The sequence below is a fragment of the Schistocerca serialis genome, chromosome 8, assembly GCF_023864345.2.
Source record: "Schistocerca serialis cubense isolate TAMUIC-IGC-003099 chromosome 8, iqSchSeri2.2, whole genome shotgun sequence".
Taxonomy (NCBI): domain Eukaryota; kingdom Metazoa; phylum Arthropoda; class Insecta; order Orthoptera; family Acrididae; genus Schistocerca; species Schistocerca serialis.
The window spans coordinates 500,591,039-500,610,851 of NC_064645.1; the positions used below are offsets into that span (position 1 = coordinate 500,591,039).

At 44.3% G+C, this 19,813-nt stretch overlaps 1 protein-coding gene across 1 annotated transcript in view; it reads left to right on the forward strand.

Moving 5' to 3' along the window:
- LOC126417092 (meprin A subunit beta-like) overlaps positions 1 to 19,813 on the forward strand; it is a 70,682-nt gene that overhangs the window by 22,025 nt on the left and 28,844 nt on the right. The window contains exons 2-3 of the mRNA XM_050084987.1: positions 3,118 to 3,193; positions 9,921 to 10,119. Coding sequence (XP_049940944.1) covers positions 3,118 to 3,193; positions 9,921 to 10,119 — 275 coding nt within the window. The remainder of the gene's footprint in view (positions 1 to 3,117; positions 3,194 to 9,920; positions 10,120 to 19,813) is intronic.

Here is a 19,813-nt window from a genome sequence, read left to right on the forward strand (position 1 = left end):
CACGCACGGCACAGCGGACACACCAGGAACCGCGGTGTTGGCCGTCGAATGGCGCTAGCTGCGCAGCATTTGTGCACCGCCGCCGTCAGTGTCAGCCAGTTTACCGTGGCATACGGAGCTCCATCGCAGTCTTTAACACTGGTAGCATGCCGCGACAGCGTGGACGTGAACCGTATGTGCAGTTGACGGACTTTGAGCGAGGGCGTATAGTGGGCATGCGGGAGGCCGGGTGGACGTACCGCCGAATTGCTCAACACGTGGGGCGTGAGGTCTCCACAGTACATCGATGTTGTCGCCAGTGGTCGGCGGAAGGTGCACGTGCCCGTCGACCTGGGACCGGACCGCAGCGACGCACGGATGCACGCCAAGACCGTAGGATCCTACGCAGTGCCGTAGGGGACCGCACCGCCACTTCCCAGCAAATTAGGGACACTGTTGCTCCTGGGGTATCGGCGAGGACCATTCGCAACCGTCTCCATGAAGCTGGGCTACGGTCCCGCACACCGTTAGGCCGTCTTCCGCTCACGCCCCAACATCGTGCAGCCCGCCTCCAGTGGTGTCGCGACAGGCGTGAATGGAGGGACGAATGGAGACGTGTCGTCTTCAGCGATGAGAGTCGCTTCTGCCTTGGTGCCAATGATGGTCGTATGCGTGTTTGGCGCCGTGCAGGTGAGCGCCACAATCAGGACTGCATACGACCGAGGCACACAGGGCCAACACCCGGCATCATGGTGTGGGGAGCGATCTCCTACACTGGCCGTACACCACTGGTGATCGTCGAGGGGACACTGAATAGTGCATGGTACATCCAAACCGTCATCGAACCCATCGTTCTACCATTCCTAGACCGGCAAGGGAACTTGCTGTTCCAACAGGACAATGCACGTCCGCATGTATCCTGTGCCACCCAACGTGCTCTAGAAGGTGTAAGTCAACTACCCTGGCCAGCAAGATCTCCGGATCTGTCCCCCATTGAGCATGTTTGGGACTGGATGAAGCGTCGTCTCACGCGGTCTGCACGTCCAGCACGAACGCTGGTCCAACTGAGGCGCCAGGTGGAAATGGCATGGCAAGCCGTTCCACAGGACTACATCCAGCATCTCTACGATCGTCTCCATGGGAGAATAGCAGCCTGCATTGCTACGAAAGGTGGATATACACTGTACTAGTGCCGACATTGTGCATGCTCTGTTGCCTGTGTCTATGTGCCTGTGGTTCTGTCAGTGCGATCATGTGATGTATCTGACCCCAGGAATGTGTCAATAAAGTTTCCCCTTCCTGGGACAATGAATTCACGGTGTTCTTATTTCAATTTCCAGGAGTGTATTTGGTGGGTACCTTTTCATTGACATATTGATTTCCCATGGGCTCTGCACGGCGCCAACGTTCGCGAAGTATGGCGAACAAGGCGATTAGTGTGACGTCACAAGTTTGTAGCGGGGCCCGTATTCTCATGCGCCCGACGCGGGACCAAATGACGTCAGGTGGCACGAGGAGCCGGAGCCACGTTTGAAACTGCCACTGCCCCCTTCCTAAGAGCTTCCTTTCACTCAGTATGCAAAGCCCAGTCCCGTGCCACACTCAGAGTGTACCACAGGTCCTGTTAAAATTGTTGCTGTCTGTTCTAATTTCGTCCGCCTTTAATAACAGAGTCTCTGTATGGTGACGTTTGAACCAAAACTCTCGTCTTTTCCAATTGTATTTTGTGCCCGTTTCCTAGTCAGTGTTCAGCGAAGGCCAACTTCTCAAGTTCTCTTTGCTTAATATGTCGTGAGCACTCTGCACAACTCTCAACAACAGTGCGAGTAGTTTGTCCTATGGAAATGCTACCACACTGACAGGGGACACCATGCACGCCAGAAACTCGGGGTGTTACGTATGTCGTGTCCTGGCAGCGGGCCGTAACTCTGCTCTCAGTCCATGTCTCTTCAGCACACTTCCTATCTCGCTAGTCGACGCTCGTTGGACATCCAGCGAAAGCAAAGACGGACGTTTGACGCTTGTAGGGAGGCAAGAACGGCGGTTCCAAACGTGGCACCGCCTCCTAGCGTCACCTGAGGTCACTCGGTTCTACATCGGAACAGAACTGCTATGAGCTGCTCAACTTGCATTCCGCTCATGCATCACTTTGGCCCTCTCTGAAGGATTCCAGATGCTGCTATTGCTGCAAAGACAGAAAGGCAGAACAGCGTGTCAGCACCAGCAGTCAGCGATTCTAGCTCCTGATGACGATGGCGGAGACCAATATCAAAAGCTCGAGTGTTTATTCGAAGAGACACTGTTTGTTAACCGAGGATATTTTGTTCAAGAATGCCACCGTGAAAGATTCTGGGGACAATAACAATCACAATCAGAAAAGAGAGAGAAGGTTCGATGAGTTGACAGCACCTCTCGGACAGTGGATCTGTGGTGAGAACAGAGCAGTTTTGGCAACAAATATTCACCAACTTCCCATGATCTGTTGAACTAGGCCTAGAAACAACTTGCTCATTATGTTTTGTTAGTGTGTCCGAATCTTGTGAAAAAAATTGCAATGCAAGGAGAAGATAGGATATTTTATTCCGTCATTCAAATAAAAATACGTAATTTCTGTGTTAAAAATGAAAATGCGTGTGGCTAGGGCCTCCCACCGGGTAGACCGTTCGCCGGGTGCAAGTCTTTCGAGTTGACGCCACTTCGGCGACTTGCATGTCGATGGGGATGAAATGATGATGATAAGAACAACACAACACCCAGTCCCTGAGCGGAGAAAATCTCCGACCAAGCCGAGAATCGAACCCGGACTGACCACTCGGCTACCAGGGGCGGACGTTTCTGTGTTTGAAAAATATAACAGAGTGAAGAAGGCACAGTGTATTTAACTGTGCAAGATCTGTCTCAATAAGGGTTTTGTCAATGATAAACACGCTACTTCTACGCCACTTCGTGTTTTTCCTTTCACGCGATCTATTTCATAAGCGGAGATAATGGTATGTTCATTCTCCTCGCTGAAAGTCGAGCCTAAATAGCTGTCGTTAATGCCATAAACGGAAAGGCCAGTGAAAATTTGTAGTTTTGATTGTACTCTTACTGGCTATTTTTTACCGTCCTTCGAGATCTGTCCGTCTTGTGTTTCAGGTGAAGAACGCCGTCTCTGACCCAGCACTACTGTGGCCTCACGGTGCGATTGTCTACAAAACGGACGAGCAAATCGGTATGTCAATCTCTGTCCTTATTCTTGATTCTTCCCTTCTCTCTTCACTCATCATACTTATCACCACTTTTCGTATTAAGCGCTTGCAGTGCATCTTCTATTTGTCTCTGCATCTATATTTGCTTATAATACCAGTCTCTCTGGTTCTTCCTTAATCTACTTAACGATCTATTATCCGAAGTAAGATAGTTCATGTTTAATCTTCATACTTATCTTATGGAGTGATGACGCGAATATAAAGCACCTGTCAGTCTAATGTCAAAGTCAACTGCTGTCTTGTTCCCTGCCGAGCTAATGATACTCACACGACCGATTATCAGGGAAATAAATGTAAGATCGAGCACAAAAGAAATGCTGCACCAATATTCATTCAATGAAAGAATGAGCTTTGGCTGTTAAGCTTGAAGATGGAAGTCCCGTCATCAGTCTTACCCATTCTTTGTTGGTAACCCATTCGGTAGCATTCCAAATACTCCCAGTTCCCAAATTTGTCTCAGAAAACAGAATGGATTCTCTATGACGACTCACGCTAGAGAAAAGGACAAGAGAAAATATCTGTCTGGAAACTTAAGATTAGTTATATGGAAAGCAAGAGGAAGAGGAAGAAGAAATAGTGAAAATATTCTCACAACAACAGACAGATATTGCTGCTGTCTCAGAAATGGAGATGAAGCAGAAAAGTAGCAAATATGTTGGAAGATACATAATGGTGTTCGGAGGTACAACAGAAAGAAAGATCAAATAAAGACGTAGCAGCATTCGTAAATCAGAAATTATGAATACATAAATGAAATAATTATAACAACAACGATAAAAACGGAAGAGAAACTCTGACTCTGATAACAGTTTATGCATCGGAGAAAGATAAGGTTGAGGAATCAGTACCCTTTTATGATAACCTTCAAAAATTTGTGGCACAGTATGATCAAAAACTTCAAGCAAGAAAGCCGATCATCTGATAAAATCAAATACACCGTAAGCTTAACGTTCGTTTTACTTACATTGTGAATAATTGTTACAGTTTTGCGTCTCAAGCGTTAGTAAACTATCAAGAAGCATGATTGATCGTAAAATAAATGCAAACAGAGCGAAAACTCACGTATGAAATGCCGTTAGCTACAGCGTATGCATGAAGAAATACTTTCAACATTATATATAGTACTGCGGACCTAGTTTTAATAAAGCACCTCGTATGTAGTGGTTCTTGCACCGAAATTTAACCCTTTATGCAGAATAAAGTGTTCTGACGGACCAACGACTACATGCCCTCGATAGGCGCCCGTCGTATGGCGGTCCATTGAAACAGTGGCCTCACTACTGTAGGAAACAAATTTAATAAGCCATTAATTATTATCAACGTAGAATCATAAAACGTAGTAACATGGAAAATTTGGAAATTTGTGGTAAGGTCTTTGTGGGACCACACTGCTGAGGTCATCGGTCCCTAAGCCTACTCACTACTTAATCTAACTTAAACTAACTTACGCTAAGGACAAAACGCAGACACCCATGCCGAAGGGAGGACTCGAACCTCCCGCGGGTGGAGCAGCACGGACCGCGACAAGACGCCTCAGACTGTGCGGCTACCCCGCGCGGCGTAGTAACATGTATTCGCCTTTGTTACATAAAGTTAGTTTATATTTCATGTGAAGGTAATAACATGCAATAATTTATAAGTTAAAACTAAACAATTAGGGAAATATACTGCTGGGAAAAAGGCAACACCCTCGAGCACTGTTTTCAGTGCCACCAGAGTGTTACATGTACAAATTCGGGGTTTTAGTGTTAGTGATTCATTTGTTCACAGTCATGCGATCAGATGGAGCTCAGGAGGCCTGTCTTCGCGCTCTGTGTTTAGCCTCTTCAGGCAGTACTGTGATGAGTTTAGAGGTGAACAGTGTTTGTAACATTCATTCTAGGATATACCCATGCCCCATCGCAGAGTAAGCAATCCTATTTAACAGCTTCAGCCATTTGAATGTGGTCGCACTACGGACTTGCAGGAAGCTGGATGGACGTATCGACGGATTGCTGTATCTGTTGGGCACAGCATATCGAAGGCGTGTAACTGCTTCCAACAGTGTTCTGTGGAACATTCCCACACCTGTAGACCGTGTTCTGTACATAAGCTTAGTACAGACGCACGTCAAGGTCGACACATTGTGCGAACGGGGTGGTCGGCCGAACATCATCCAGGGCACGTGTTCCATCTGCTCTAGCATCAGGGACTATGGGGAATTGTCTGCTTCCAGCAGGATTAAGATCACATGTAGAGTCCGCGCAAGATACCATAGCCGGTAAATGCTCAGTCGGTAGAGCATGCGTGGGGAGAGCGGTAGTGGTAGGGGTTACGGGCAGGTGCTGTTGGAGAGAGGCCGAGCGCTGGAGGGGAAGCACTGTTCTATACCGAAGCTCACTTTTTTTTTTTAATATTAAGTGGAATCCCCCCAAGCCGACACTTGCATGGTGAACATTCAAAAAGATTTGTCACCTCTGCTTTGGTTAGTATCTGAAAAGAATTACACTGAAAAGAGGGAGCGATTTATTTTTGCTTGACTTGTTAAGCATTTGTAACTTTCAGATATGTGCCATGAAATGCGAATTTTGAGTAAAACCTATACATTTCTCTTGTTGCCGTGTTAAAATTTGCTTCTTTTGACAAAACACAGCGGAGTTTACAAAATGTCACCTCACTACCATGTTGTGCAGACACTTTTGTGAAAGAAATCTGAAACAGTGGTTTATTAAGTTTATTAAGTGAGTAACTGAGAAAAAGTCAGTAGATTATGAAAAAGCACATTCTAGGTACAAAATAAATGTGTAATGTCTTCAGTTATGTTGCTCCCAAATTCATAGCATTTCTCTTTACATCATCTATCGATGTCCCTTAAAATTAAATTCTTTCATTTAAAAAGTCTGTAAGAACTTTTAACATTGCAGTGCATCAGCAATCGTGAATAATTTAATGATTATAAAGAATCCGCCTCGATTGCAAATAGAAACCGACTGTTGACCTAGGTTTCGGTGCGGATAACCACGCCTTCTTCGGAACACACTAAACTACAAACTGCCTAAAGATTGGACCATGCCTCTTTAGGCAGTTTGTAGTTTAGTGTGTTCCGAAGAAGGCTTGGTTATCCACGCCGAAACCTAGGCCAACAGCCGGTTTCTATTTGCAATCGAGGCGGATTTTTTATAATCATTAAAAATTCTGTAATTTGTGGAACAACATGGTAGATCATGAAGTTTTGCACAATAAAACTATGGCAAAATACTCTCCTCTTTGTGTGCTATCATTTACCAAAATCTCTTTGCGATATCTCAAATTGTATGTGAAATACGAGGAATGTTTTGGATATTTCATTCTGTTTTATAGCTGGCATGGCGCGATCGCAAATGAGTGTACTATACCAGATCAGTCTTCTTGAGGTTGTTGGCAGATAGAGACCTCCACCCAAGTATAAAGAAAAATCATAGCGACCCATGTTTTTCATTGCAACCCTTTTAGAATTTCTCGCAGTGTCTCATTTACATGTAAATATCACAATAACTATGAACATTAACGAAATGATGGTCGCGTCATCACGAACGTGACATACAGAGCTCTTAGTAATGCAAAAATGATTATTTTTTTTAAAGAATAGTTTCCGTTAAATTGAAGACTGCAGGGCGTGCGCCTCCGTCTGTCATCGCCGACCTGTCGAAAGGTGGCAAACACATGAACTTCCCCAGTGCTTTGGGCGAAAACAGGTCACTGCACATATGCCACCGTATCCTGCATGGACTCTACCTCTGGCCAGGCTATCACTGACACCAAGACACTGCCAAGCATGGCTACTATGATGTCGTGAAGCAGATGACTGAAGAGTGCAACGGCGCTCAGATGTCTTCAGTGATAAGAGTAGGTTCTGTCTGTATAGGAGTGATGGACGTCTGCATTGGAATGATGGACATACACGTGTATGGCGTAGACCTGATGAGCTACGTATTCCGCAGTTTCACGACACACAGCTTCCATCCCAGGCTTCATTGTTTATGAGACCATCAGTTAGTATTCGCGATCACATCTGGCGTTTCTGCAGGGTAAAGTAGCCAGTGCCTGCTGCATTCCACAAACTGTTATCCCCATGTTACTACCTTTTTTTTTTTTCGACAGAAAGGTGACGTGGTATTTCAGCAGGATAATGCGCGTCCACATACAGCTGCTGAGGCTCAATGTGGTTTTCGTCGTTCGCAACAACTGCCCTGCTCAGCAAGATCACCAGATCTCTCGCCAACTGAATACGTATGGTACATGAAGTGGGAACTCACTCGTTCTCCTGGACCTGCACAAGCCATAGCCGAATTACAACAAAAGGCCGATGTACTTGGGACAGTCTATCACAGAAAGGCATTCGCCACTTTCTGATCGTTTTGCGTGCGAGAATACACGCCTGTACTGCCGCCAGAGGGGGATACACTGTGTATTGACGCCACCGTTCTGGCTCTTTTTATTGTGAGATGCATGTTTCATTTGCCCTGAATTTGTTACCATTTTCTCCTACAATGACGCACTATTGTCATCGCAGTTGCCGATAAACTGACCTTGTCGTTGAAGGTGTTGCAACTTTTTCCGGCAGCATACCGGGTGGTTATAATTAAATTTTCCCTATTTAACACGTTATAACACTAAAACTAAGTACCGCACGAGGACCAAAATTGGTGGCATTAATCAATTAAATTGAAACACTTTTAATATGTTGCTACGGTACATGATAGCATTGCAAATGGTTACCATTACTGTTACAAAAGGGGCTCAGTAAGGCGGCCAGAGCTTGAAAGCGCAGGATTGCACCCTGCACAGCAGAACGAAGCATGTCCGTAGATAGTTGGCTGCCTCTCTTGATACCTTGCGCTATAGATCAGCACATGCCTGAATATTGCCCTGGTAAACCCTGTCCTTCAGCTGGCCCCACAACCAGAAATCACAGGGAGTGAGATCAGGTGATGGTGCCGGGCAAGCATTTGGAAACGATCGGCTAATAATTCGATCGTCTTCAAATGCGTTTCCGAGAAGCAGATGAACTTCGTGAGCGATATGCGGTGGGGTCCCATCTTGCATGAAAACCGTTGAGCTCAATACGTCTCTCTCCTGTAGGGAGGGTATGACACGCTGGCGAAGCACATCGGAGTAACACTGTCAAGTCACACTGCACGTCTTTGGTCCTGGAGCGGCAACCTGTTCAAAAAAGAAAGGGCCAATGATGAACGAGGCCGTGAAGCCACACCATACAGTGACACGTTCAGGATACAAAGGAACTTCATGCACAGTGACTGGAGGTGAAGATCCCCACACTTGGCAATTCTGTGTGTTCACCTCCCCCGTCAGAGAAAAATGAGCTTCATCTGTCCACAGGATGGTCCAGGGATAGCCTCATCAACTTCAATCCTTACGAGAAAGTGGAGACCGAAGTCAACACGTCGTTGTTCGTCCCGTGGGGCAAGCTGCTATACGATATGGATCTTGTACGGATACCATTTGAGAATAGTTCGAAGCACCATCCGTACAGTGGACCACGGGATGTTCAACTGTCGTGACACACCACGCTTACTGCCTGACAATCGGGAATTGCGAGCAGCGTTGTCTGCCATAGCAACAGGGATTTCATCTACCACCTGTGGTGCAACTGAAACGGTCGTCGACTTCTTCCTGGAGTGACGCCCAGTTCTCCAGTTGATTCGAACTTCTCCATCATGCTCCGCACAGCAGGTGGAGGAAGAGGACCCTTCCGTAAGCCTTTCAGCCGGCGATATTCTCGAAGTGCAGTTGCAGCGTTACCGTTGTCTTGGTAATAGAGCTTCACCAATAATGCCCTGCCCCTTTTGCCCAATCTTATGTTGACAAGTCAAAAAATGCACTGCGACTGCTCAGGTGTGTCAGATTATGGATCACGATGACTGATCACGGCACCTGGTGGCCATAGTTTGAACTGGACGGTGGCGCTGTGACACATGGAAGTCATACACCCTATTCTCTGGACTTTGATGCTACCAAGTTTGGTACTCATATGGTAATTAGTTTCGGTGTTATAATGTGTTAAATAGAGAACGTTTAATTATAACCACCAGGTATTTACGTCTAACTTAGCCAGTCGCGGTCCAAAGTCCGGATCAGGTAATAGTCTTGTGTCTTGTGTTCTTCTCCTGACGCCGGCCGGAGTGGCCGAGCGGTTCTAGGCGCTTCAGTCCGGAACCGCGCGACCACTACGGTCGCAGGTTCGAATCCTGCCTCGGGAATGGACGTGTATGATGTCCTTAGGTTGGATACGTTTAAGTAGTTCTAAGTTCTAGGGGACTGATGACCTCAGATGTTAAGTCCCATAGTGCTCAGAGCCATTTTCTCCTGGCACATTATTCCCGTGTATAGTGAAGATTGCCTCCGTACCACGTGAGACCACATCGTCAGCACTATGTCAACCACCGATAAAAATTATTATAGTTAAATTAAAACGTTTTATGTGCTAGGAAAATCCTTGATACCTGTGGCACGTTAAATGTGGGATGACAAGTTACATTTGAGGAGGGGGGGGGGGGGGGGGGGGGCGGGCGGGGAGGGAAGAGCAGAAGGTGAAACACTGTGACCCTCATCCCAGAACCGAACCCAGAATTTCAACACCTAGTTATGAAATATCTTGTGGAACCTACTTTGGAGATTTACAGTTGGACAATGTGTCTCTTTGATCACTAGGTTGCCCAGAGTCTGCACAGTGCGAAATCCTGATGAAGGCCATGGAGCACTACCACCGCAACACGTGCATCCGCTTCAAGCAGTGGTCGGGGGAGGCCAACTACGTGAGGCTGTTCTTCAACCCGGAGAGCGGCGCCTGCTGGTCCCCCGTGGGTCGCCAGGGCGGCGAGCAGCTGCTGTCTCTGGGCGAGAGGTGCTGGTAAGTCCCACAGTCAACTGCTGTGTACCACAGTGTCCGAGGTTCACTTCGCGAGAGTCATGTATGGCGGGGTTCAAGAAGTGGCACCGTCAACTGTACTCATCAAGCCAACGCTGTCTATCTTGTTTAGTGGTTTGTAGGCTAAGATCCACTAGATATACATTATCTGATCCAAAGTATCCGGACACCTATTAGTGGACATTAATGTGGGGAGTGTCCACCCTTCACCTTTATAATAGTTTTCACTGTGGTGTCTGAATGTCTGTGAAAAAATGACAAAACACTATTCCTCATGCCAAAACCAGAGTAGATGGTGCTGTTTGGCTCTTGGGTGTGGAGCGAAGTCGACATTATCACCCCAAAAGTGGTCCATTGTGCTCAGGTCGGAACTCTGGGCAGGGCAGTCCATTCAGAAATGTTACTGTCCACAAACCATTGCCTCACACTCCTACTTTATGACAGAGGGCATTGTCATAATGACATATACAACCATCGTCTCCAATCCGTTCCGCTACTGTACGCGTTATGTAATGCTGTAAAATGTGTTCATACCATTCCACATTTATCGTTTTCTAATGCCGAACAAGGGGACCATACCCTAACCACGGAAAACACGCCTACATCGCAACACTACCACCTCTACGCTACGCTACACCTGATGAAAAGTAACATTCTCCAGGTATTCGCAAACCCAAACCCTTCCATCGGTTCGCCACGGAGTGCAATGTGATTCATTACCCAAAAACACTCTTTCCTGTTATCCACTGTCCAGTGGCACCGCTCTTCCAGTCATCTCAAGCTTCTCTTAGCATTGATTACAGAAATATTTGGCCTATAAGTAGCTTCCGACCATATACCCCTCTTTTTAACCCCTACGCGCAATCACTGTGCCAGTTGGACTGCTGGTAGCACTTTGGAACTCAAGAACGATTCCTTCCGCTGATTTCGCGCGATTTTTTTTACAGCCACCCGCCGCAATACTCGGTGGTCCCTGTCCGTCAGTACATCAGGTCCGCCTGTTCTTCCTTCAGCTGTGGATGTTCATTCACTTTTCCACGTCACAATCACATCGACCTGGGCAGCTTTAGAAGGGCTGAAATGTCTCTGGTGGATTCGTTACTCATGTGATATCCAATGACTCGTCCACGTTCGATGCAACTCAGCTCTCCTGAACGAACCATTCTGTTGTTACTGCTTCTCTGCTGATAGTACAATGCTCCCCACTTTCTTTTATACTGGCGAGTTCGCCTCTCGTGATATCTAGTGGCCAAGTGCACATTATGTATGTTTCCGGATACTTTCGATCAGGTAATGTATTTTGTTGTTTAGTTTGTAAAAAATGAGCCATAATCGTCACATTCTCGAGCCCACAACTACTGTTGGGTAGTTAGGTACTTGTTCCATCGATCGTATTCATGATGAAGGTTAAGATGTGAAAGTTATCAATAAAACAGACATAGGATATACAGGGTCAGTCAGGAGAGAGGTACATGATTTGAGGGGTGATAGTATTAGTGATTCTGAACAAAAAACTTCATATGGACGTATAACCTAATGAATGGTTTCCGAGATAGAACACATTCAATATCACTTTTGTACGTTTTTCTTAAATAACTCGAAAACCGCATCCTCCAGCGCAAACATGTCCCAGTACAAAATTGAACTATATTCAATTTCCTACAAATAGTTCCTATTCATTTTTCTCTAGAATTAATGGTTTATGCGAAGAGAGAGCGAGGATGTTGAAAAACTCGGTCGACGCGCACGCACTATAGCTTAAGTAGTTTTTGTAGGCCAATTTGAGGTAGTTTCCTGACTTGATAGACCACAAATGTGTTCTTTTCAATTTGCTCTACATTACTGTGGTACATTGTAAACCTCAAATTGGCCTACAAAAACGATGTAAGCTACAGCACACAAACCATTAGTTCGCACAAACTCTTCGCACCCACCATTAGTTCTATAGACAAAAATGAATAGGACCTTTTCTGTAGGAAATTTAATATAGTTTAATTTTGTACTGTGACACGTTTCCGCTGGAGGGTGCTGTTTGTTATTCAAGAAAAACGTACAAAAGTGATATTAAATGTGTTCTATCTCGGAAACCATTCGGAATAGGGCATACGTCCATATGAAGTTTTTTGTTGAGAATCACTAATACTATCACCCCTCAAAGCATGTACCTTTCCTCCTGAATCAACCCTGTATATACAAGGTGTTCAAAAGAAGTGTCGAAAACTTTGAGGGGTGGTAGTACTCATCGAAACAAGAAAACTAAGTCCAATAAACATGTGTCTGGAAATGCATACTTCCTGAGATAAACACGTGTTTACGTTGGATGTTCAATGTGGCGTCCATTCATGACAATGCACCCCACTGCCCTCTGGTGTAAGGAATGGAAATGGAAATGCCGTGTGGCCAAGGCCTCCCGGCGGGTAGGCCGTTCGCCTGGTGCAAGTCTTTCGAGGTGACGCCACTTCGGTGACTTGTGTGTCGATGGGGATGAAATGATGACAATAAGGACAACACAATACCCAGTTCCTGAGCGGAGAAAATCTCCGACCCAGCCGGGAATCGAACCCGGGCCGTTAGGTATGACATTCCGTCGCGCTGACCAGTCAGCTACCAGGGCCTTAAGGCGTAAGGAATGACGCACCCATTTGAAGTGTACCCAGTTGGTGCTGTATCTGCTTGCACTCGCTGAAGACACGCCCCTGTAGTGTCCGTACATCTTTGATTGGCATGACGAAGACCAATTCCTTCAAGAGTCCCCATAACCAAAAGTCTAGTCGATTGAGGTCTGGGGAAGGAGCAGTCCAAAGTGTTCCCTCCCCCCCCTCCTCCCCTCCCCCCCCCCCAACACTGACCAATCTAGAGGTCCTGAAATGTCTGCATCAGATGCCCGCGCACCTTGTGACGAAAGTGTGCTGGTGTCTCACCACGCGTGAACTACATTTGTATTCGTTGCTACAGTGGAGCAGCCTCCGTCAAGGTAGGCAATACATCAATAATGCGCCTCAGTTAACCTTTGTGGTAGCACGTATGGCTCTAATTAACTGTCGCCAAGCACGCCTGCCCATTGATTGAGAATCGGTGTTGATGCCCTCTTTCCTGAATTGCTCGCGGATTTACATCTGCCCATACACGCTGGTTACGGAAATTCAAAACACCATCTCTTGAGAACTCTGCCTCATCGGTTAATAAAATCTTGGATGTGAACTGTGGATGTGCGGCACACTTCTGCGACACCCACTGACAGAACCACTGTCTGCCGTGATGATCCTGTGGCCTTAAAGAGACGGGCTTTCTGCTGATAATCGCTGCACACTAATCCCGGGGGTTTCTCCGCCACTGAACGTAGCACACATTCCTCCAGGGCAGGCGTGCGTACTGGTGAGGGGCCTTCCACTGTCAGTCTTCCGAGGAGCGATGATACCTATGTCCCTCAGACTCTGGAAAAGTCTACCGAACAGCTTATCAGAGGGCACTCGGCGCTGTCGACAATCTTCAGCGTAGAGGGCACGGGCTTACAGGCTACGTCCATTTGCTAAACCATAGCAGAATGTCATATCCGCCATTTCACTTGTCGAGTAGTTGGCTTCCATTGCTAACAAGTGGTGGAAGAGAGAAAATGTAAATATACTACCCCATCTGAACGTACAAACAGCGCAATAACAGTAAACAGATATATGAATCCGCGTCTGGAAGAAGATAAAACACAATGATAACATGCCCAAGGTTGAAAGTACTGTACAATAAGGCACACAAACACTACGAAAACTAACGTGGCCTACAACAAGTCTCGAACCACATAACTGACTGCAGACCGCCTAATGGTGGATAGAGTACTGTGAGTAAGACATCATGATACCCTGCCGATACATTTGACGTACCGCCAGTGCAATAACTTTGCTAATGTCCGCAGCCAAGCGACGCGCGGCCCTTCCTATAAACGCGTGGTTATCTCTGAAAGTATGCGTTTATGGACCCATGTTTATTGGGCTTATTTTTCTTGTTTCAATGGGTACTACAAGTACTCTCAGAATATTCGATACTCGTTTTTGAACACCCCCTATATATAATAGGAAAAATATTTATATGGTTTCATATTGGCTATTTACATATTTTTCTTTAAAAATGACTAATTAATTTTGACAAAGAATTCTTCTATAGTATAGAATCAGTTGCTAAAGAGAACCGTCTGTAATCTACATTTGCAAGAACTTCTGCCATTTGTCATAAATTTTATTTCCAGGAATGAATTATCAAAGAGTCACATAGCTGCGTATTTTACCCCTTCTTGTATCAAAGTTAGATTCATTAATGGGTAATACAGATCAATTTTCCTTCTACTGTTGTAACTTTGAATAGCTCTAATGCATTGTTGATAACATATTTGATAAGTGAATAAATGTTGTAAGGCTTTGGTTAGTATATCTAGCTGGTTAAAGAGACGAAAGCAGATGTACGTGTGACAAACCCACACTTAATTCTAATTATTTTCTTTTGTGAAATGAATTCTTTTAGCCTGAGTAGGGAGTTGCCCCAGAATATAATCCCAAGACATCAGTAAATGAAAATATGAGAAATATATTAACTTCTGCATCCCAAAGTTTACAGTTATTCATTTAGCAAGAGCAACTAAACCGAAACGTTTTAGCAGGTCTGTGTCGACGTACTTCTCCTATAGTCGTTGGTTTATCCAAGATTTCAGGTCCACCGCTTCATTTCATGTTTGAGCCGATATTAGCATCATAAATAATATACACAAAAACTGCATAATGATAGTTTATTTATAATTGCTCAGTACAAAAACAAAGGCATCGTACTCCACTTCCACATGATATATTCAGGTTTTGGCACCGTACTATTTGAAAAAGGTACTAGAGTCGTTCGATAACGTTGATCCATACTTTTTTCTCAGAACATATTTATTCCAAAAATTGGTGTCAATATCAATCAATACTTCTTTTACATGTACTGTTTTTCTACATAGTCTCCATCACCTTTTATGGCCATGAGCTGGTTTGGTGTCATAGCATGTAATCCCTATTAGTAAAAGCTCTCGTCCTGTCCTCATAACCATGTTTTCGCTGCATTAATTACGCTCTCGTCATCTCCATAATGTGTCCCACGTAAAACATTGAAATGGCCGAAATAGATGGAACTCCGAGGGCACCAGCTCTGAGCTGTAGGGTGGACGAGACAATGATGTCCAACCTAGTTCGCGAAGTGTTCGCGGCTTCTGAGACTTTTGTGTGAACATGCATTGTTGAGCTGGAGGAAGCTTTGTGCTAGCAACTGCATCGTTACCATACTCTGTACTCAAACGTTTATGGATTTTCACCGCGATTTCTTTTTCTGCAACTGAGAATTCAATTACAGCACTTTGCACCTAACGAGTGCCTTGCGTAGTTGCATAGACGTCATTCTGAGTGTTCGCTATGTCACAATTGTTCGAAACTTCGCATAAGTACAGAGGAAACATCAAATTTGAAAGCATCTTAAAGAAAGTTTTCTTATATATAACAAAGGATGTAAAAAGAAATTTGGGACATTTTTTATTGAACGACCCACAGAGCGAGGTGGCGTAGTAGTTAGCACACTGGACTAGCATTCGGGAGGACGACGGTTCAATCGCGCGTCCGGCCATTCTGATTTAGGTTTTCCGTGATTTCCCTAAATCACTCTAGGTAAATGCCGGGATGGTTCCTTTGAAAGGGCACGGCCGACTTCCTTCCTCGTCCTTCCCTGATCCGATGATACCGATGACCTCGCTGTTTGATCTCTTTCCCCAAACAATCCAATCCAATCCAATTGAACGACCCTAGTATTTATCGGAATCACTGGCTTAACTGGCTCAACAGTTTCCAGAACTGTCTATAATTGTCCACCTTCAGCTGAAGCTGCTTCTGTTAATATTTTAACTTGTGACATCTTTCTTATGGTGTCAAACAAGCTCTATGCCATTGCTACTTAGTGTCTTATACATAAAATGATTATTTATAGTTTTCAGTGACCCTGAAGATCAATATTCCGTACGATTCAGTGAATCAAAATAGTATTCAGGGACACTCACATAGTGCTGGTTCCGTCTGCATGCAAATCGTTTTTGTAACATATCGATTGAACCGGTTAGACGTGGAGATACAAAAGGGAAAACTGCTATAAAACGAAGTTACACAAAAGATTATATTTTACTCAAAGATTACAAATTTGAACTTGGGTTTTTCCAGGGCAAAGTATCACGTAACTTACTGATGCGTTTCTATAAATGTTTTAATTAATCAATATTAGTTACTAAATTTAATATTAGCTTCAGGCTTTGCAAGATTAGTTCGTGGATGCTATTCCTACAAAACCTGTTTTTTGACTGCGAAATGAGGTGGTCCTGACTACCAGTATATATTAGTAATCCCAGGGATAATTTTGAAAGAGGGACCAAATACGAAAACTTGAACCTTATGAAGAAAGCTGATAAAGTCACTCTAAGTAAAACAATCGACATAGTGAGGGTTAGATGATTTCAAGAAATCTTATGAAGTGGCCAGAAGTTACGTTACGTCAAAAAAATTGGTTGTTGTTGTAGTCTTCAGCCCGAAGATTGGTTTGATGCTGCCCTCCACGCTACTCCATCCTGTGCAAGCCTCTTAATCTCCGAGTAGCTACTGCAACCTACATCCTTCTGAACCTTTTTACTGTGTTCATCTTCTGGTCTCCCTTTAAAACTTAAATCCCACCCCTCTCCCATTTCCCTCCAACAGTAAAGTGGTGATCCCGTGATGTTTCAGAATGTGTCCCATCAACTGATCCCTTCTTCTCATCAGGTTATGCCACAAATTTCTTTTCTCTCTCATTCTCTTCAGCACCTCCTCGTTAATTAAGTGATCTACCCACCTAATCTTTAGCACCATATTTCAAAAGCTTCTATTCTCTTCTTGTCTGAAATGTTTATCGTCGATGTTTCACTTTTCTACAAGGCTACATTCCAGACACATACGAGTACTTTCAGTAAAGACTTCCTAACACTTATATCTATGTTCGATGTTAACAAGTTTCTCTTCTTCAGAAACACTTTTCTTGCCATTGCCAGTCTGCATTTTATATCCTCACTACGTGGACCGTCATCAGTTATTTTACTGCCCAAATATCAAAACTCATGTACTACATTTAGTGATTCGTTTCCTAATCTAATGCCCTCAGCATCGCCTGAGTCGACTACATTCCATTACCCTTTTTTAGCTGTCGTTGATGTTCGTCTTATATCCTCCTTTCAAGACACTGTCCATTTGGTTCAACAGCTCTTCCAAGCATTTTGATGTCTCTAACACTATTACATCGTTTTATTACTGTAATTCCGTCTCCAATTTTTTTTTTGTTTCATTTACGTCGTTGCTCTTTGTACTGATTGAGTAACATCGGAGACAGGCTAAAACTCAGTCTCACTCCCTTCCCAACCACTGCTTGCCTTTCATGCCCCTCGAGTCCTATAACTGCCGTCTAGTTTCTGTACAAGTTGTACATAATACTTAGCTCCCTGTATTTTGCCACTGCTATCTTCAGAATTTCGAAGAGCGTATTCCAGTCGACATTTTCAAAAACCTTCTCCAAATCTATAAAATCCTTAGCGTATATTTGCCTTTCCTTAACCTATCTTCAAACATGCATCAAGTCGTAGGGTCAGTATTGCCTCGCGTGTTCCTTCATTTCTCCGTAATCCAAACTGATCTTCCCTGAGGTCGACTTCTGTCAGTTTTCCATACGCATGTAAATGATTCGTGTTAATATTTTGCAACCATGACTTATTAAACTGACAGTTGGGTAATATTCACACCTGTCAGCATTTGCTTTCTTTGGAAATGGAATTATTACAACCTTCTTGAAGTCTGATGGTGTTTCTCTTGTCTCATACGTCTTGCATACCAGGTGGAATATTTTTGTTATGACTGACTCTCCCAAGGCATCAGTAGTTCTGATGAAATGTCTACTCCGGGGGTCTTATTTCGACGTAGGTCTTTCAATACTCTATCAAATTCTTCTCGCAGTATCATTTCTCCTATCCAATCTTCCTCTGCGTTCTATAATATTGCCTTCAAGCACATTTCTCTTGTATAGCCCTTCTTCATACTCCTTTCAACTTTCAGCTTTCCCTTCTTCACTTAGTATTCGTTTTCCATCTGAGCTCTTGATAGTCACAAGGCTGCTTTTCTTTTCTCCAAACGATTCTTTAATTTTCCTGTAGGCGTTATCTATCTTTCCCCTAGTGATGTATGCTTCTATATCCTCACATTTGTACTCTAAACATTCCTGCATAGCCATTTTGCATTTCCTCTCAATATCAATTTTAGACGTTTGTATTCCCTTTAGCCTGCTTCATTAGCTGCATTTTTATATTTTCTCCTTTCATCAATTAAGTTCAGTATCTTCTGTGATATCCAAGGATTTCTATCCGGCCTTGATCCTCAGCTGCTTTCACTGTTTCATCACTATTACGCAAAAATTTAGGCTGTCAAGAAAAGAGGGTCCACCAACTGACGTTGTGGATTAGTAACAGATCGAGTAGCGCAATAGGTCTCTGACGCACGAAAGGAGCGAAGCATTCAATAGAATTATATCACAGTGCAATAGAGACGGCAGAAGGGTATTGTTGGAATGCAGCATGATAGTGGCTCTTAAATGGCAATTATCTCTGTTTCAAATACTGTCCGGGTTTAGAAATTACCCAGTCACGATGCTAAGCGTCTACTGGGAATATTGCGCTGTAGGCGTCACAGTCCGCGATTAATGTCACAGTGGTTAATCGCACAAACGTCAAGGTACTTATCAGCAACTGCTACCAATAAAGCTCCAAAATAAACGATAAGCCACATCCGCCAACACATCAGCAGAACTTAACGCTGGAACTACTAGGGTTGTTTCAGACGAGCAATGAGACGTTCTTTGGGGCCCAGTGGATGAGTCTTCAGAAGACAGAACAACAGCTTTGCCTTAACATCAGTCATTCAAGTTATTTGGTGCCATACTGCAGCTGATTCTGTCTTGTGATAATCTGTGCTCGTCATAGATCGGTTCACTGAAACTTTTGCTTTAGAGCGCTCTACATCACCGCTATAAACACCGACCCAACAACACAACGAACAAGGGAGAGAGGAACTTACAGAAAACGTCCTGTCAATATGTGAAAACAGAGAATAAAACACTCACGGGAATCTGTGTGTCTGCAAAATTCACACACACACGTTGTTACAAATGTAGTGGTATTTGAAGACGATCAGATCTTGGTGAAAATACTGGCCACTGACTTAATATAATTAAAACGATTGTAATTTCAGCAAATAGTCGAAAATATCCGCTATCGTTTGACTAGACGGTCGGTGATCAATCGCAGTTATCATTTTCAATCGTTTAATATGATGAGATGTAAGGTGAAACAACCAAATAAACGTAGTCCCGGAAAATCCAGATGCCAGATAGATTTATCGGAAGCTGTGTAATTCAAGCACGGAAGAGTTAGCTTGTACAGTATGGGAAAGAGATATCTAGTCCTACACACGTCAATACCTTCGTCCTAACATCTTAGCGAGGTGTCCTGATGTCACAAAACATCTTAAAACACCCTGTGTTCGCTCAGTCATCATCTAAAGTGGAGGACAAGGCCGTAGGCAATTACAACAACATTCTCTCGTTATCAAAC